General features: G+C 43.5%; 1 protein-coding gene across 1 annotated transcript in view; it reads left to right on the forward strand.

Moving 5' to 3' along the window:
• Nucleotides 1–15,483, forward strand: part of LOC146802517 (zinc finger MYM-type protein 1-like) — a 46,776-nt gene extending 31,293 nt beyond the window's left edge. Inside the window, exon 2 of the mRNA XM_085623765.1 lies at nt 15,117–15,483. Coding sequence (XP_085479891.1) covers nt 15,117–15,483 — 367 coding nt within the window. The remainder of the gene's footprint in view (nt 1–15,116) is intronic.
• The last annotated feature ends 5,712 nt before the right edge of the window (nt 15,484–21,195 follow it).

Below are 21,195 nucleotides of genomic sequence, written 5' to 3' on the forward strand. Positions count from 1 at the left end.
CCGAATCGAACCCAGACAATGCGTCGTGCAACTTCAATTGTCACACGTTTCCCCTGTGTACCTACAGGGCAACAACAATTCCGTCTTTCCCGAGAGCAGCGCTTACCTCTGCTCTACTACGGAATCGTTACAAACTTCAGACTTCCTACATCCCAGAAGCCGTGCTAACGACATAAAACTCAACACAACTCAACATAGAGTGTTAGTACATAAATCAATACCAATCAATAACCAATAATCAATAAGCAATATACAAGCAATAATCACCAAAACAATAACAACCATCATCTTGCTACCAGAAAAACTGCTCCAGCGTGGAGTGCAAAATATCCCTCCCTCCGTCACAGACAAAAGATTTCACAAACACACACTATCCATACATTCGCTGGTGGGGCCCATAACACCAACATTCACTCACCATTAATCTGTGTTTCTTGGGAGGCGATTATCTTCCAAACGCTGGCATGAAAGGAATTACCTATTTTACCCTAATGAGCAACAAATCTACACAACCTTCCGATACTCATTAGGCCCTGAACTTCGCCTTTTAGTATTCCTCTCATGAATCGGGATGGATCAGTTAGTTGCAGGTTTAGGTTAATTTCCAGTTCTCTAATTTACCTTTCATTAATACATTTTCAATGAATAAACAACCCAACTCACTCTGTAGTTATTCAATTCAATCTTTATCTAATTAACGCAAATTAAATCATTCATTTAATCAAGTTGCCAATCATATTTACCTATTCTGGCTAATTGTCGTCCTCTATGTCAAATCTGGCAGTCTCGCAAATCTATGCCCATCAAATTTAGTAATTTCAGTTCATCAGGAGTTTGGGCATTAATTCAGTCTGTCAAAGATTCAGGGAAACAGCTGTCCTGCAGTGTCACCGTCCTCTCCGTCAGCATAACGTCAGGAAATCGAGAAAGGCCAGAAACGAACCCGCACCAACCTCTCTATTCTACCATAATTTATAGTAAAAATCATTGACAAATTGTAACAAAAACTCTGTTCCTCTGATTGGTCAATCGAAATCGTCTGACAGGGTTCACACCAAATAATGTCTCTGATGTCATCAATCTTGCTGTATCCGGTTTTTAAAGGCGTTTAATTGTTCTTTCTGAAAAGCTGGCTTGTTTCCTAGGATGACCTTGATGGGTACAATCTGGTTAGGGTCATGACGAGGCCACTGTAGCTGGCGTCAGCGCAGGCGCACTTCACCCAAGCCTCATACAGCGTCGACAGTCGGGTTAGGTACCAGAGGCAGCCACTTTGTGGCAGGCCCAAATGGTCAACTTAAGCAAAAGAAACACAAAACGTAATTAATACATAAAAATAACTAAATAAATGTTATTCCCTCACTAATACCCATATGTGTGTATTTATCTAGCAATAAACAACACTCAAGCGGTTTTATACTTACAAATTAAAGCACAAATCACAAATACATCACAAAAGCGACATATATCATGCAATATTCTAATTGTCTATCATTAGTATGCGTACATAATTTAGTTTACGATTTAATAAAATCATGCAAAGCAATCCCACGTGTATTTCAATCATTAATAAGATTGATTAGTAACTTCCACATCAATCCATTAGTTCGATTATAATTAATTAATTAATCTAATTAATAAACATGCAAAATGGGGAGGGTATACAACATTTTTGTATTACCCGCTCCAGCACTTACATTCTTGTTTGCACGCATAGCATTTTGGGGGGATAGTTCCTCCCATAGGGGGATTAAAGGGGGTAGCAAGGACACCAGTACTTCCACTTCCCACCAGACTCAGCCTCGTGAGGAGGGTGAGCAGCTTTAGGCTCTTTTACTGAACACTGTCAAAAAGCATGAGTTAGCACTTTATGACCTCCTGTCAGACAATAACCCTGATATAATGTTTCTAACCGAAACATGGCTCAATGAAGGATCCAACCCAACCATTGTGAGTGCCATTCCCCCAGGTTATCAGATCTTCAGAAAGGACCGGCAAAATAGCAGAGGGGGCGGGGGGTAGCAAGGACACCAGTACTTCCACTTCCCACCAGACTCAGCCTCGTGAGGAGGGTGAGCAGCTTTAGGCTCTTTTACTGAACACTGTCAAAAAGCATGAGTTAGCACTTTATGACCTCCTGTCAGACAATAACCCTGATATAATGTTTCTAACCGAAACATGGCTCAATGAAGGATCCAACCCAACCATTGTGAGTGCCATTCCCCCAGGTTATCAGATCTTCAGAAAGGACCGGCAAAATAGCAGAGGGGGCGGGGTGGCTATAATTTTTAGAAATACCTTTTCATGCTCCTTATTACCTACTGAGGAAGTAGAGGGGGGCGAAGCTCTTGGGTTTCTTTTTGTGGTGTCCCCTCACCAATCTGTTGCGGGCATGCTCATCTATTGGCCCCCCTGCCCAGCAGGGAAATTTGTTGAGTCGATTAGTCACGCTATTTCCCCCATTGCACCCAAATACAAGCACTGTTTGGTATTAGGAGACGTCAATATCCACATGGATAAAGTGGACGAACAGGAGCCCATGGGGTTACTGGAAGCCTAAGATATTTTAAACTGCCCCCTTACATCCACCCCACCACCCATGAGAAGGGTCATATTCTAGATCAGATCTTCTCTAATGTGAGATCAGAAATGGATGCTCCTATTCCATTAGTGTTGCTATCCAAAGTCAGATTTCAGTAGGAAGGATCCTACAGAGGTAATTCAAATTGGACCCTGCACAACAGCTGTTCCTCTATCAGGATTAGGATAAAAACAAGCACCAGTATATTTATTGAGTCTAATCACGAAGTAACATTTTGATATTTAAAGTATTGATATGCTAGCTACCTAAAGAAGTGGGGTCTAAAAGGCTTGATAAATAAGGGCCTAAATGAATGAATAATTGGAGAAGAAAAGCACACATTGTTAAGTTGAAATCCAGGAACAAAAACCTTGATCAATAATTAAAGAGTGAGCATTACAGGGATGCAGTTCTATTATAAAACATAGAGTCTGAATTTCATTAGTTCTCCGCTGAAATCACCCCATAAATCCTGCACCATCCTTTGCCTTCATGCAGCAGACCATTAGCTGAGTTCCTGGAGGAAGCTGAGGGTGATGATCAGAATTACGGGCCCAGACAAAATTGTGGGGTCCTGCCTGAAGCAGGAAACGTTTGAGTGGTGGAAGCTGGGCTTATGTAAGGCCAGCTAGAGCCTGTTCCTAAAGAGTCATTCAGGGTTATTAAGGAGCTACTGAATGCCCCCGATCCTCCGGTTCGCCACGAGGACCCTCGCAAAAAATGTATAGAATTGGCCTCGTTTTTTAAAAGTAAAATTGACAACATATTGGCCTCCCTTCCTCGGCCAGGTGAGGTCTTGTCCTTGGAGGATAGTTCCACTTCCCAACGTAAGTTGCAATCGGTGGAGCTGGCCTCCCTTGGTCCGGTTACTAAGGAGGAAGTTTTGGCGGTTCTGGGGTCTATGAAGAGCGGCTCCCCGAAAGACCCAGTACCGATTAAATATCTCAAACAGGTGTCATCTACAATTGGGGGCCCTGTGACGGACCTGATAAACCTGTCTCTCGTCCAGGGGGTAGTTCCCCCTAGTTGGAAAGGCGCGGTGGTCAAGGCCCTTTTGAAAAAACCTAACCTTGATCCCACTGACCTTGCTAACTTTCGGCCTATCTCCTTGCTGCCGGTTATCAGTAAGGTGGCTGAGAAGCTGGTGAACAGCCGCCTTTCGGACTTTCTGGAAATCAATTCCCTTCTGGGCGATTCCCAAACGGGCTTTCGCCCTGGTCAGGGGACTGACACCGCCTTGCTGGCGGTCGTGGAGAATGCGAGAAGCATGCTGGACTCGGGAGGTTCAGTGGCAGTGATCCTCCTGGATCTCAGCGCTGCTTTTAACACCGTGGACCATCAGGTGCTTCTCCAACGGCTTTCTGGGGTGGGGATCACGGGTCTGGCCCTCAAATGGTTCGCCTCCTTCTTGGAAGGTCGCTCATTTGAGGTATGGGAAGGCCAGGCAAAATCATCTTCATCCCCTCTCCAGTGTGGTGTGCCACAGGGCTCTTCATTGAGCCCTACCTTATTTAACGTTTACATGGCCCCCCTGGAGAGTGTGGTACTACCGCTGGGTATTAAAATCATCAGTTACGCTGATGATACTCAGCTGGTGGTTGGCCTTTCCCAGTCGGCACACCATCCCGACCGGCTGCACACGTGTCTTGAAAAGATCTACACTTGGATGTGCAGCTCAGCCCTAAAGTTAAATGGCTCCAAGACGGAATTGATGCTGCTGGGGAACTCTTCTCCATCTCTGTCCCCCAGCAGCTGGCCAGACTGTCTGGGACCGGTACCTCCCCCCAAGCGGGAGATTAAGAGCCTGGGGGTATGGTTGGAGCAGGACTTATCTTTTAAAACCCATGCCAAAAAGACTGCTGGCGTGTGCTTTGGCCTGCTCCGCTCAGCCCAGAAGATTCTGCCTCTACTCCCAGTAGCCACCCGCAGGCTTCTCATCCAGGGACTTATCATCTCGCGGCTGGATTTCAGCAATGCGCTTTTCCTGGGTGCTCCCGAAGCTACCTTGAATAAACTGCAGCAAGTGCAGAATGCGGCTGCTAGGCTTTTGACGGGTCTCCCTAGGTGCCAATCTGCCCGCCCGGCGTTGAGGGCATTGCACTGGCTCCCGGTGAGGGACAGGGTGAAATTTAAATCACTTTGCATTGCCAACAAAGTTCTGCATGGGGTGGGTCCACCCATTTTGGAGGAAATGGTCCAGCCTTACAAGGCCTCTCGTTCTCTCCGCTCTGACCATCAACATCTCCTTCAGGTTGGCAGGGTGAAAAAGGTAAGAACTGGTGGCAGAAGGTTCTCTATAAATGTGGCCTCCCTGTGGAATTCATTGCCCCTACAACTGCGCGCGGAAGCCAGTATTCTTCGTTTCCGTAAACTTTTAAAAACTTTTCTGTTTCCCGTGTAGTCCCTGTTTTTTTGCAGTAGTGGCATGTGCCGTCAAGCGCTGGGATGCCTATTTGGTAACCAGGCGCTATATAAAACTCAGAATAATAATAATAATAATAATAATAATAATTGGGCTACATGTCTTCTGACGGCAGCAACAGGAAACCAGAGTAGGTTGGCGCCTACGAAAGTTGACATTTGCTGGCCCTTTGGTTGCTCCTGAAGTGCTGGGAACAGTGTGCAAGTTGGAGTTGGAGTGGCAGATTGGGCAACGTCTGTGATGAGCAGTGCAACTGCAGTAAAGGTGAGGCCCCTCAATACCCACCCTGAAAGTATGAGGCCATGTGCTCCATTATGACTGTGACACTGGTCAGGGATGTCTGGTTCCTGTAGATTTTGGAATTCACTGACCCTGCGCTGACTCCTGGAGGGCCGTGTGAAAGGCAGGAGACTTTCTGAGAATGGGCTGCACATGAATACACTACGTTGGCCATCGGGCAATGTAGTGTGAATTGGGGCTGTGCTGAAGGAGGTGTTGTTGCCACTGGGGCTCTCTCCTCTGCTACATAGGATATTATGATAGAGGGAAGGGGGCCACTCGCTGGGGCTTCACAAGTTGGGATGCCTGTTCTCCCTGTTTTGGCAGTGGGAGGAGTTGGGCTTCCCATATCCTGCCTCTCGGTCCTTTTGGGTGACTGGTTTTCTGCTTCTAGCTCACTGGTCACCCTGCATACTCATGCATTCCCCCCAGTGAGCTACAGTGCTGGGCAGGCAGGGCAGACAAGGCATTCTATAAATATTGACCACAGCCGTGGGTATATTAGGGGTCTTCACAACATTCTATGAGGAGAAGTCTATTCTGAATTGGCATGATACATATGACAAACCAATAAAGTGTCATAAACTCTTCCTTGAATTTTCCATGTCCTCTTATGCAAATATTCAGCTTTCTTGGAATACTTGATTGCTAATTCTGGATGCAGGCCAGCAGGAACTCACCCTTGTTTACTCCATATGAGACTATGCCCTAGATCATCAAGAGGGTCCGTGGCTAAAGAAAGTGCTCACCCTACATAGAAACAGGGGAAGATGGATACATTTGCCAAGCTGCTGCCCTTGAGGCATTCAATAGCTGATCAGGGTGTGGCCTCACCATTGTTAGAGACGCTATTGCCCTGCAGTGCTGCTACATCCACAGACTTAATACTTCAAACAATTTAAAACTCAAAGGCAGTAATTGGAAATAGGATTGACGCAGCGGGTACATATGTTTCACTCCTATTTCAGAACTTGTGTAAAGCTGTGGGTATATTCACTAAAAGAGAAACTTGTATTTTGGCATTGGAGGACACAAACAAAGATCTCTGCTCTGTGATGCCTCTCCTACGGAGGACCTCAATATATTCCCAAGGGACTGGCTATTATCCATTATCCATGAGTCTGACGTTTCTCCTTGCTTTATCATTGAATGAACCCACAGGGCCCTGATGGCGCAGCATCCCTGGGGTGCCCACGGTGGCCCATTATTGCGTGTTTCCTGAACTACCAAGTCAGAGAAGGTGCCCCTTTGTGCACAAAAACAATCCTGCCTACAACACAGGCACTCTTAGACCATGGTGCAAGGGGGCCTGTTTTGGCACTAGGCTGGCAAAACGGCACCAGAGTAGGTGGAAAGGGCAGGAATGTGCTGTATTGTATGAATACAGTGCATTCCTGCCCTTTCCCTGTAACTCCAGGCAGCACAGCAAAGTGACTTGCTGGACTGCTCTGTGCCAAAAAATTCATAAATATGCCCCTAGATCCTCTAGATCCTTAGAAAGGGACAGTTTTTAGGACTACACAGTCTTGGTCCAAAAACTATAAAATACTTAAGATCAAGTAATGTTTTATTTGAGTGTGCTGGTTCACACATACCTGCTTCTATACCCTGCAAAGCAAAATCCTTTTTTATTGACATGCTTGAACAGGAGTTGGATTGGGGAGCGACCTGCAATTCCTGAAAGAGACAGATCACCAAGAACCCTAGGGAAGAATTCTCCATGAGAACAGTGGAGTACACAGGAAGACAGCAGAGGACAAACGAATGCTAGGACTTGACTGGAAGACAGAACACCATCAATATGAACACACAAAGTCCCGATACCAACTGTTCCCAGAGTGATGTGGATTTGGGACTAGAGAAATGAGATGCTGTACCAGAGCTGTGGGGTACTGGAATATCCTTATTTGATGTTTTGAGCCACCAGATGATGTTGCGGCTTTCGTGTTGCTAGAGTGACTTGCAGCACTGCACAGTGACGTTATTGCTACTGTTGTTTAGGGTGATCACCTTACTTTAACAAGTGGTTCCACTTTTCTTCCTCTGTTACAAAAGTCTTAAGTTAAGAATGTTTATATCAATATCACTTGAGGGTGGGATGTTTGGTGCAACAGAACCGAGTTCTTATCTTGTTTCTTTGTCGGTGCTGGTTCTGTTTCTTCCATGACAGAAACTTCTGTTTTAAATGTAAAGGGTGGGGTGTTTTTTGGATATTTTAAGGGGAACTGAATCATTGTCATCCCTTGTTACATGTAGATTTATGACAGGCAAGCTGTCGCTACATACTGATCTTTGCACAACCACTCTGATTCACATTCTCCTCCATGTTGATTTATGTAAAGAAAGGGCAGGGTCAATTAAAAGTCCTATCATGGGATGTTAATGGAATCCTTGATCGTATTAAAGAAGGGTCTGTTCTGCAGGCAGCCAAGCCTCATTGTCCTGATAATTTATTACTCCAAAAGTATTTTCTACAGGGCAGTAGATTAGATTTTTGTTGTTGGGCTTGAGCAAAATAATTGAAATTTGTTTAACATTTCCCTTTCCGTACTTCTTAATAACATTCTACATCCAACCAAAACAGAGTTGTAACCTAGGCACAACATGGAAACTGCCCTCTTGGAGGTAGTGGAGGAATCAAAGAGTCTGCTGGATCAGTCAGCAGCCATCATCCTCTTGACCGCCTTTGATACTGTAAACTACGACATTTTTAGCTAGCACATTCCCAATGCAGGAGTCACAAGACTGGACCTGAACTGGCTCAACTCTTTCCTGAGAGACAGAACTTTCCAAGTCTTCAGTGGACCCTGTACCTCCTACATACACCCTCTGAGCTGTGGTGTACCACAGGGCTCTTCATTATGCCCCACATTCTTCAACCTATATATTTGCCTACTGGCAGAAATTGTATCACCATTTGGTTCTCCATAATCTCTTATACTGCTGATACCCAACTGGTTTTCTCTCTTACTCCCAAACAGAATCCCCAGTCCCCCACTTTGGGCACCTGTCTGAAGACAGTTGCCAGTTGGATGAACAAATCCTGTCTCAAGCTAAACAGGGAGAAGACTGAGCTGATGATACTAGGAAACAGTTTCAATCCCCACTGGAGACTGGGGTGGCCAGAATGCCTGGATTTGCCTCCCACCCCCAAGATGGTTATAAAAAGTCTAGGAGTGCGGCTAGAGCAATCTTTGTCCATGGAACGCAAGTCTACAAAGATCTTCACCAGTTGTCATAGAATCCTTAGAATACTCTGTAAAATCCTTTACTTACTCCCCCCCCGCTCTCCAGAAAGAGTGTGGTTCAGGCATTGACTCTTTCCTCCTTGAACTATAACAACTCACTCTGTCTAGGTACTCTAAAATTTGTAACCAGAAAACTCCAGGTAGTACAGAAATCTGCAGCCCAGATTCTGTCTAAAATCCCCAGGTAAAACTCAGCCTGACAGCTCTGTATAGCCCACAGGGCCCTGTCAGACAATGCCCCCCCCCCCCCATCCCCCCTATTTCCCGACCTCTGAACTTCTACTACACTCCTAGTAGAAACCTTTGATCTTCCAATGCCCAGTGGGCAGTGGTCCCCATCATCACAAAGGCGAGAAGTGGGGGAAGGACCTTTGGCTAGAACGTGGACAAGCTATGGAACGCCTTCCCTCTCACTTTGCAGACAACTGTGTTATTTGTTATGTTATTTTAATTTATTCAGTGCACAGCTACTCGGAAGTGTCCCGGCGCTATAGACCGCTGGGGAACCCGTCCTGGCTATCCCTGTGAGATGGTCCCTTTCTGGGTATCTCCAAGGTGAAACCAGGCATCCCCGGCGTCTGTGGGGGGCCGTTGTAGAGATGAGGCAAGCTTAATGCCCAGAGTTGCCGAGTGTGTTCCTGGTTAGAGTAGGTACCAAGGCGAGAATTATCGAGTCCGTTTTGACCCTGGTCCACGACCCTGCCACGTCGGGAATTGAACCCTGGCCCCTGGCCGATTCTCTGCTTACGGGTCTGTCGCCTCTAACCAGTGAGCCACACCTCTCCACCAATTAATTATCTTTCTTGAAACTTTTAAAACTTCTGTCTATTTGAAAACATACCTCATTAGAGCACGGGTTTAGTTCTATGTTGCACTGATAGCGCTGGGATGCTCAGCGATAGCTGCACTCTCTATAAATGCTGCATAGAATAAAATAGAATTAGAAAAAGAAATGTGAGGCAGGGTTTGTGAGAGGGAAAGTCATCGACTTCATGGAGGCACGTTTTTAACACTAGTGCGCACGTATTTGATGAAATAATAATTTGACAGATAGTCACAGGAGTGTGAAATGCAGGAGCAGAACATTGAAAAAGGCAATTATCCTTCCTAATTAAAAGAAAACAATGGCAGACCATTTGTCACAGTAGCAAATCATAGCTGCTCAAGTGAAAAACTAATCGAGAGAGACATTTTCCAACATAATATCAAAACATGCCAATAGCAAGCTATAAATCAAAGGCACAATGAAGTGTGTGTCAAAACATATAATCAATATGAACTACTACCCATTAGACAAAGAAATCCAAAGTACTGGTGGGCACACATAATTATCATTGTCTTCAATAGAGAAGCCCAATTTATGTGGTTTTCTTTTTTAATCAAAAGCCATAAATACTATGTCAGCACGACATCCAGCATTTCAACCATTGAAATGCTTCTAGTCGGAAGTTCACATCCAGTTTTGATTAGCACTGTCTGGCAAAAGTCTGAATGTAAAGCATTAGTTTATATTGAGAACTTAGGTATTACCTTCATAAGTATTGAGGACTGGTGGTTACAGTGGAGGAGCTGAGATAAATATACCAGACCATAATTGGAATTACTCAATGTTACTGATCACCAATATACTGTTGATCCATAGGATTAGATATTTGTTCCAAAATGCCAAACTCTAAGGTTGCTCTGTCAAAATTGTTTGCATTGCTCATTTATATTATATCTCTTCCTTACATGTCCTCATGCCCAGATGTAGGTCCTGTGCTCTCACTCTGCCATAGGACTCAAGCTATACCTCACTGATGAGACCTAAGTAGGTCGAAATCAGCCTGGAGTTGCTTATGGCAATTTCTAGAGACGGCCTTGCCCAGCAGTTTGAGGCTGACTGTTCCCATGAAGAGCAGGTTAAAAAAATCAAGGGATCATTCAGAAAAGATAATTGCATGGTACCGGGGGGGGGGGCGAGAACACCATTCAAAACAAGAATTCCCACTGGCCTGCCTTTGTATTTGCAGAAGGCTTGACTCCCAATTGAAAATACCAAGATTACACCCTCTTCCACTTTGAATCTATATGATTTTTTTTATTGCTTTTCTTTCTTCTTTAACAATTAACAATAACAAATTGCAGAAAAACCACCGGCTGTTCTTTAAAAATAAAATCCAGCCCCATTTGTCTCTTCCTTTCCACTCTCACTTCTGTCATTCCACTCATTCCACATATCACACAATCTACAATCACCAATTCAGAAGTATCATGCACCCTCCCAGCACAGAAGGAAACCATTCTTATTTCTGCTTCTGTTGTGGTGTTACCAAACTGGATAAGACAGCAGTCTTCCTTCATAAATACTAAGGCAGACCAGTGGGAACTCTTGTTTTGGATGGTGTTTCCGTGAAGAGCAGGGTCAGTACTGATTTGCATAAGGTGACCCTTAGTCTAGAGTGGCATGCTGCATGAAAAACGATGGCCTGGAATGCGGCCACGAGTGATTGCCAGTCACTGAGATTAATTCAAACATTCAACCCATCACTTTATTGTTGTTGCAATTTGTGGGGATTTAAGGACTTCGTAGGGGTGGCATTACTATTTAGAAAGCGGGCTTAGGACTCTCAAAACTTTTTTTATGACACGTCACATTGGCTGTTTCAACGTGCTAGTTACTGGTAGCAGGCCTGCAGTCATGTTTTGCATTGTCACTTTAGTGGTGGCACAATATGTGCATTCATCTTACAGGCTCTGGGTTCACTTTTTACCATACACTGCGATATACTATGGACTTATAGGTATGGTTTATATGCCAATTAGGAGTATAGACAAATTCAACATGTTTAGGAGTCCAAGCACAAGCACTAGGGCATGGTTAGCAGAGCCCCAGTGCACAGAGTAAAAAAACAACAGCAGCATCAGTCTAAGAAATGGGGGGATCATAGAAAAACAGGCGTTTTCCTAAAGGAATATTAAAGTAGGAGACGCTCATCCATGGCCTTAAAGGCCATGCATATGTCTGTGACAAAATAACACTTTCCAGCAGGCTATGTTTGACAAATAAGCATTTGAGGCCCTGTTAGGCAATGGGGAGAAAACATGACATACAGTATAGTTTTATAACCAAGCACACATACAACAAGCCAGAAGTTCACTTGCATTTAGACAGCTAAATTATATTGCAATGACATTTAATGCCCACTCCTCTGTAAGGAAATTGCTGTGGTGTGCCAAGTCAGCAGGCAGTCACTGTACAACACCCAAAAAATAATAAAAAATGTATCATTAGACGGTAAACACTGCTCATCAGGCTACCTGCCTTTGAACAAGATGAAACAAACACGAGGATCTATAATCAACAAGTCTGGGGTCTAACCATGACCACTAGGGGTTTGTTATTAAATGCATTTATTAAATTGAGAACTAGTGTAAATCAATAATTTACAAGCCAAGACAGGGAAACTGGCTTGGACAACCACTATGTCAAGAGTACAGGAGAAGAAGATCTGATGAAAATGTACAAAACATAGGAGAAGCTTCGAATGAAGATCGTAGATAAGACAATATATTATGACTAAATGTTGAAGGGAATGATTTTTGATCACTTGGATAAAGCACAAAGGTTTTTTATCTGGTTAAGGGAAAGAGATGATGGGCTGCAATGAGTAGTACAGGGAAAGAATGATTATGAAGTTGCTTAAACCTATTGCTTACCCATGTATACGAAACTAGGAAATTCTAAAGTCTTTAACAAATGCAGGCTTTTTTTGAAAGAGTGGGGGAATAGAATGATTTTGCATTGTGTCAAGAAGCTTTAGAGAAAAACACATAACTCAGGTATTAAAACGCAGTGTCCCCAATGCATGGAATGCTTGATTCTCAATGAACTCCGGAAATAAAATGAACAATTGAGGCATACTATTCAAAACGATCATCAAGGACAACTATTCATGTCGCAGGGGCTCTGGTCATGAACCCCATATGGAGTATGATGTACACAGAGTCATGCCACATTACCGAAGAATGGCAGTTACTACCAAATTCATAGCTAGAGAAATATATACCGAAAACCACGAGGGCATCTACAAAGTGTTGCAAGAAGACCCCAATAATGCCTTGCTGAAGAGAGTTAGGGCCACATGTATCAAAAATCAGTTTTGCATTCCTAAAATAGCACAATTTAACTAATTGTATGTAAGAAAATAGCGATAACGAAATAGCGATTCCTAAAGATTTGCAATTGCAATCAGATAATATCTATTAGCTAATACTACTCCATTCGTTCCTATGGGCCTAAAGGCTCATTGGTGCAAATAGTTTTGCATAGCTAATATGCGATTACCTATTTGGTAATCACAAATTGGGTAATGCAAAACCAAGGGTGCCTTGGGGCCTGATGCCCCCCTGAAGCACCCCCAAAAAGAAAATGTGCACATGTAAAGCGCACACATGCTCTAGGGGTATGTGTGCACTAAATGGCACTTTGAAAAAAGCATTTTCTGTGCATTTTTCAATTACACCTGATGGTTACCATTGATTTGGAGTCGATGGTAATAGCATTTCCTAAATGCACAGTTCGGATTTAGAAGATGCTTGGTACATTTGCTTACAGAATCACAAATTGCAATTCCCTATTTGCATTTGCAATTTTAGGTAATCGCAAAAAATTCTGATTACCTAATATTTTGACTACAAATCCTTTCATACACCTTGAAAGGCTATTTTACATTTGCAAAGGGCCAAAATTACCCATTCGCACCATTCACTAATGCAACATTTTTGATACATGTGGCCCTTGATCTCTCTGGACGGAATGTTGAACATTGCAAGCACTCACCCCCAGTCAACTGATCTGGGTTTAATCCATCATCATTCTTTAGCTCACTCCGCCACCCCAGTTCAGACATGTCCATATGCAAATCAGTCTGACCCTGTGCCTCATGGGAACAGTCCAGCCCGAACTGCCAAGCCATGTCTTCCCTGGACTGGAAACAAGCATCCTGGGACCGGTTTCTGGCTAATCAGCCGTCATCTGTTGTGTTAGCCGCCATATCACATACAAATTGAGGGCCTCATGTATGAGACCCCTTGTGCCGCTGGAACGTCACTTTTTGTGATGTTTTGTGGTGCAGGAGCCTTCTCCATATTTAAGAGGCAGCACTAAGCCACTTTTTAGGGCTTCGTGCTGCCTTGTAACTATTTAACAATGGTATAAGGAGTAGTCGTATTGATTTTATTTTCCTTAATATTGAATCATGGCACTCCCTTCTTGACATGCTGGTCCAGGAACGGATAGAAAGTGACCATGACCCACTAATCTTGACAATCAAGGTCCCGGGCTTTTTAAATATCCATAAAAAGGTTGTAGAGGATATACTACCAGAAGTATCGCTCTCAAATGATATGAGGAGAGTAAGATGGTCTTGGCTTATTGAGAAGGAAGGGGATCTGGACGCGATGCAGGCCCTGGTTGCCCATTCAATAACCTGTCTTCAAAGCTGTGTCTCACAGGAGGATATTAACCAAATCGTTCCCCAGGTTCATAGAGACCTGTTTTCAAAACTAAAATCATATTTTATTAAGACCAGTAAAAAGAATGCAAAGGCAGGGGTACCGATGGCCACCTGGTACAATAAAACCTGTTGAGAGGCTTATCGTTTACTGACAAGGGCCATTAGATCCAAAGATATGGGAGAAGTTAAACATGTCAGGGCAAATTATAAAGCAACCCAATCTAAAGCTAAAAAGGAGTGGGACGATAATCGCTGGCACGACTTGCTTTTAGCCAGTAACGAGCAAAGCATGGTAAAATTCTGGCAGCTAGTGAAGTGGGGGAGGGGAGGGACACCTTTTACACCTATTAACTATGTTCCGTCAGAACAGTGGGCCTCGTACTACAAATCCCTTCCATGATACCCACCCTTTTATTTACCAATTCTGAGGTTGAGACAGTCCTCTCCTTAATTCCGAGAGGAAGGGCCCCAGGCCCTGACTGCGTACCGGCGGATCTATTTGTCCATGATAAGGACAATTGGGTGGTTTATATCACCTATCTTGCTAACGCCATTGCTAGTGGTGCGTGCACTCCTGACACCTGGTCCGGTGTAGTTATTATACCGGTGTATAAAAAGGGGGGCCGTGCACTACCTGGCAACTATAGGCCTATTAGCCTTATAGATTCCATTCAGAAAATAGTTGCCAGGTTGGTACTGTGTCGCATCCAGCTGTGGATAGAGGAATCCAAGATATTATCTCCCATGCAGACAGGTTTTCGCCCCCACACCAGCACGATGGATCAGGTGCTTAGGTTTGTGATGATTTACTGGCGGGTTGTCATCCTAGGTGGGGGCGCGCTATATGCGGCCTTCATTGACCTGAAGTTTGCCTTCGACTTGGTCCCTCGTAACAAAATGTGGAGAGCTTTTATGGATGTGGGAATGCCGATGGAGCTGCTAGCAATAATAGTCAAACTGCACGACTCCATCCACGCACAGGTTCGATGGGGCACACACGGATAAGTTACAGATAGATTTCCGGTGTTAAAGGGTGTGCGCCAAGGATGTGTCCTCACTCCTACACTGTTTTCTCTATTTATTGATAGGGTGGTACAGTACTATTCCACATGCCCCACTGATGCTCCAACCTTGGGGGGCTTGAAAATCCCCCTACTCATGTTCGCGGATGACACCTTGATTCTATCCAAGACCCAAACAGGGCTACAGGTGGCCCAGTCTCGTTTTGAGGAGTTCTGTCACGACCATGAGTTGGTGGTCAATGTGGATAAGACAAAGTTCATGGTTCTCCACACGCACAAAGCTATTAAGGGCAAAGTCTACATGAATAATGTTCTTTTAGAGCAGACTGAAGTGTTTACCTACCTGGGGATAACTTTAAACAGGAAGCTACATTGGAAGCCTCAGATCGACATGCTTGCTTTGAAGCATGCGCAGCTGGCTGGGGCTCTTTAAAAAGAGCATAGGCTTTCTTTTACCAAACCCATAGCTCCCGCCCTTAAAATATACAACTCCAAAGTTGCTAGTGCAATTCTATATGGTGCTGAACTGTGGGGCCATGAGGACATTATCCCCCTGGTTATTGCTCAAAATAAATTCATGAGGGCATTAACTGGTCTGCTGCAATCAACTCCATTAGTGCCCTTATTTTTGGACCTGGGATGTTTCTGCATTGAGGATCTGGCTCGATTCAGGCCTATAGCCCTGTGGAGAAGGCTTTGGGCTACCCCTGAGCTCTCTTTGTATGCCAAAGCCCTTTTGGATTTTAGGGGGGTAGGGTGTTTAAGTAAGATCAAGTGGCTTCAGTATATTAAAAAAACCCTGCTAGAAATGGGAATGAGTACACTGTGGGATCACCCAGAAAAGCTTCCGCTACCGACAAAAAAAGAGCTTAAAGCAGTTTACATAGACATGGTGAAGACGAAGCGCTTTTCTTCCATCACAAGGCCAACTCTGACCAGGGATTTTCTTTCGATTAAACATGAGCTCGGGTTTGAACCATATTGGGATTTTATTCTAAAACCAATGGACAGGACGCTCTACCACCAGTTTAGGGTAGGTTCCCTCCTGACTAGAGCTTTCTCAAGCAGATGGTCCACGCCAACAACAGAATTGTGCCCGATGTGTTCAGCACAGTCTGAATCAATTGCCCATATCCTATTTGTTTGCCCGGCCTACAGGCTACCAAGGTTGAAATGGCTTAAACCCATCTGTAACACCCTTGGCACGAAAGCTGCTAAAGAGGCCCTGAGAATACTACAGACATTCACTCAGGAAACCATTGTTATTGCCATGACAAAATTCCTGAGTTGGGCATGGGCTATATGGGCCCAAAAATTAAGGGCCTACTGTTCTGACCTGTCTTAATCTGTTTTGCCCTAATTTTGTGGGATGCGTGGCAGTTTTGAATTTGCCACCCTGTTGAGTCTTGAGGTAGGGCTATTGATCTTATGAACGACCGGGGTAGCCTTTTATCTTTTAGACTGCTATACCTGCCTGTTTTTTTCTTTTTTCTATCAAACCGAAGCTGTGCGGACATATTCTAAATCCCATTCTCATAATTAATTGTTTTTATAGTATATCAGAGTTTGCTGATCTGTTGGATTATTATCTTATTTTAAACATCTTACTGCGATTGTTTCACAATAATGTTATTTCTGTCTTGACCCAACCATTTTTTACTAATGTATTTTTAACTTGCTTCATTTTAATTGATTGTAATGTCTTTTATGGTTTTATAATCGAAATAAAGACTTAATAAACTGAACTGAACTATTGTTCCCTTTAATACAGTTTTCTGCATTAAAGCGGCAGGCAATGGGTGTTGCTAGGGGCGTTCCCAGCAACATCCATGTCTTTTTGACCCTGCCCTAAATTTACGAGAAATCGTAACTCTGAGGCAGCTCCAAAAACTTGAGGCGTAAGGGAGGCACAACAAGGAGAAATATCTTTATTTCTCCTCGTTTTTTTCCTTTTTCTGTGTGTGCTTCATGCACACATAGAAAGAGGAAAAAGCCTCTTGTGATTGTTTTTGTGCAGGAAGGTTTACCTTCCTGCACAAAACCAATCCTGCCCGCAACGCAGACACCCTTGCACCATGGTGCACACGTGCCTGCGGTGGTGTGCGGCTGCTGTTTGTGCGTCGGCGCAGGGGAAAAGGACAGGGACGCACCGCATCTGATAGATACGGCGCATTTCTTCCCATTTGTTTTGCCGTAGAGCAGAGCAGCAGGAAGGCATGCGGCGCTTCCCTATGGCTAAACTTCATAAATGAGGCTCAGACTTTTGTGTTGGAATACTGTCAACCCAATTAGGTAAAAAAGACTGATTAACTCTTGTTTCCCTACCCCATGCAACAGACATGCTGACTCTAAAACTCACCATAATGAGGACCTCTGGATGTGGTGGTTCAGTTCATCTAAGTGGATCAGTCATAGTCAGAAAATGTTGCTGTTTTTACGAATAGCAGATATATATATACCCAACTTTGCCTAGTTAATGAGTTAGAGTGACAACTTTCCACAAAATTAATTATCTGCAAAGGATTTGTGTTGGTTCTCTCTATGCCTGATTCACAAAAATGCGCTTCACATATTTGCCGATACATTTTCCTTTTATGCAGGCCCTGATCAACAAGCACATCTTGAGTGATGAGGGGGAGCAGGCAGTGCAGTAAAATGGCTTGGAAGTCCATTGCTATACATGAACATAGACACTGGACGTAGGGGTCCAGGGGTACTACAGCAGTGGCGTAACTAAACTTGAGGTCCCCCCCTTAAAAAGTAATGGAGGGCCCCCCAATCAGGAGTTCAAAGGCCAAGGGCTAACAGCCCATGCATAGTGCCGGAGTGAGCCGGCTGGAGTTCAGGCCCCCTCGCATCGCTGGGGTTATTGTAACATCAATGTACTGCAACACGCCAAAAATAAATTACTGGGATTCCAAAGGTGAATAAGCAATAAAGATGCCTTTAAATGTTATTTTATCTTATTACATTTGATCTGCTGTAGAAAGACAGAAGTTAGATGTCCATTATGTATTCTGACAGATTGCTGCTTATTCTTTTAACATGGAAACTGGTGTTCACTTGTCTTAACCTGCCTGCAAAGTGAAAAACCTGCTGGTCTGAAAGAAAAGGTGTGCAGGATGTCATTTTTTTTTACAACCATCAACATTTAAATATGTATAAATGAAATGTACAAATATTTCAAAGTATATCAGGAAGGCACAAATATAGCCCTTGTTTGTAATTCTGTAGTGTGATGGAAACAAAGAATTTATGAGGATCAAAACAAATTGACACTTTACTTGTGAGGCGGAAATCAGATTTCCACACATTATAGTTTGTGCTTTATATAGTTTTATAAGCAAAACTGTATGTCTGTGAAAATGTAGTATCCGTTTTCAATGGAGAATGTGCTGTCTGTATATGACAGTGTGAAACCACTTCATATTTGAGTAATATATATATATATATATATTCACTGAAAAAACCATAGGTTTCAGGGGTGTTATAGTTAGCTGGACTTTTCACTTGTACAAAACCATTGAAATTCTCCCGTTATAGTTAGTTCAGCTAACTATAACTCGCGCGCCCGCAATGCACTGCTGATGACGTCACATATTACATCACTCATGACATGGTCAGTGACATCACTCATGACATCACTGATGACATCTCAAATGACATCACTGATGACATCACTGATGACATCATCCAGTGAATGTCTGTTTTTCTGAAAATTAAATATGTTTTATATATGTATATCTCAAGGTCGATGGAAGAATAAATGGGTATATAAGTGTCTAAATGGATGATTTGTTTTTGAAAAATTGATTGTGTAACTGACTGATTAAGTGTATCATAGTGAATACATGGCTTAGTGAGTAATGTTTAAATATGTAAATATCTGTATCAGTCTCTCACTTTGTGTATAAGTGGCTGCATGGGTTGGTGAGTAGCTACATGGGTGTCTATATAGGTTATTAGTTGGTTTTTTGAGTATCAGTCTGAGTGTCTGCATGGTTCGGTGGGGGGTATTACGTAGTGCATAGGTGCATGAATGAGTGACTCACTGTTTGTATGTGTTGAAGACAGCATGTGTGCAGGACTGTATGGGTGGATGAGTGTGTGTATGGGTGTTTTAGTGAGTGAATGACTGTCTCAATAGTGTCTTTATGAGTAACTACATATGTTTTAAACTAGTATATGTGACTATTGGTGTATATAAGTGAGTATATGTGAGAGTGAGAGATTAAAAGAGTTCCTGTATGAATAAGTATGTGTTTCTATAAGTGATTGTTTAAAAGACTAAGTATGTGTAAGTTTCCGTAGAAGTAAGTGTGGTGGTGTGTGTATAACTGTATATGCAAGTAAATGTATGTTTGATTCTTTATTAGCATGAGTGACTATGTGTGTGAGTAACTCTATGGATGAGTGGCATTGTGTAACAGGATGTATAGGTGTATGAGTACATATGATGAGTGAGTACATGTATGAGTGACTGTATAGGACTGTTGGTGAATGAGTGGATGTGTATGTGGATCTTAGAATTACTGAAGAGGTTGTTGTAACTGGTATTGGTATGTCCATTGTTTTGAAAATTTTAGTCTCTATTTTTGAATGTGTGTATCAAAGGTTATATTAGGGTGAGAGGAGGTCTACCACTCTATCACAAGGATGATGTCATCAGTGATGTCATTTGAGATGTCATCAGTGATGTCATGAGTGATGTCACTGGCCATGTCATGAGTGATGTAATATGTGACGTCATCAGCAGTGCATTGCGGGCGCGCGAGTTATAGTTAGCTGAACTAACTAGGCCTGGGCGATAAATTCCGTTCCGCTTGCGAAATTTGCGTAATTTGCGTAATTTCGCGTTCCGCGGAGAACGCGAAATTGCTAAAAAGTCTGCTTTCCGCAATTTCGCGAAATTTTTGCTTGTTCGCGATCTCAAAATGCGTGTTCGCGAGATATTTCTCCCCGAGCATGCAAACAGCAATTGTGAACAGGAAAAAAGCATCGCGAACAAGCAATTCCGCGTGTTCGCGGAATTTCTGCGTGTTCGCGGAGATTTTTTACCGTTTCGCGGAGATTTGCGTAACGCAATTACGCAAATTCCGCCCACCCCTAGAACTAACTATAACGGGGGAATTTCAATGGTTTTGTACAAGTGAAAAGTCCAGCTAACTATAACACCCCTGAAACCTATGTTTTTTTCAGTGAATTTCTGAGGTTTTTTAAATGCTAATTCCTAACTATAACGTGCCTGAAACCTATGGTTTTTTCTGTGAATTTCAAAGGTTTTTTAAATGCTAATTTCTAACTATGCCTACAGAGATAGGACATGTGAAGAAAGAAGAAAAAATGCACAGAAAGAAAAAAAAGAAGTGCAGAAAGAAGCAACAGAAGTCCTCAAAGACGACGAAAAGTGCAGGAAGAAGGATAACGTGCAGAAAGAACAAAAAGAAGAGCAGAAAGAATCCTTGTTGCAAAATCATCCTGTACCCTCAACTTTTTCAGACGGATACTGGTGGTAACTGAGTCTGACTAACCAGTCCTAGAGCCAGTGCTATGTTAAAAGACCTACACACACTAGGGAACATTATGCGTTGGGGTCCCCCTGTGATTAGCATGACCTCCTCTGTAAGCCCCTAGTATATAATAGGGCAGGGGGATTAAAACTACCTCTTAAAACAGGCCACAGGGCGTTTTTGCACACGTTAACTCAGGCCCCGTCCCCTCCCTTCACCACTGTGTAAACACGCCCTGTGTCCGTTTTTAGTTGGGAGATTAAGTTCATTTGAATCCTGAGGGTCCCTAGGGTCCAACTAGCCCACTAGGTACCTCCAGTAAGTGCCACAGAGCTGCGTTGCAGAGAGGTGTAAAAAGTGGCACAGCCTGGACCATCTCTCTGCAATGCAGCTCAGTGGCGCTTACTGGAAGCACTTGGTGGGCTAGTTAGCCCCCAGGGGCCCTCAGTATTGAAGAGAAATTATATCCCCAATTTAAAACGTGCCATAGTGCGTGTTTGCACACGTCACCTCAGGCCCCGTCCCCTCCCTTCACCACTGTGTAAACGTGCCCTGTGGCTGTTCTAAGTTGAGAGATTAAGTCCCCTTGAATCCTAAGGGTCCCTAGGGTCAAACTAGACCACTAGGTACCTCCA

Source organism: Triturus cristatus, chromosome 8 (genome assembly GCF_964204655.1).
Source record: "Triturus cristatus chromosome 8, aTriCri1.1, whole genome shotgun sequence".
Lineage (NCBI taxonomy): Eukaryota > Metazoa > Chordata > Amphibia > Caudata > Salamandridae > Triturus > Triturus cristatus.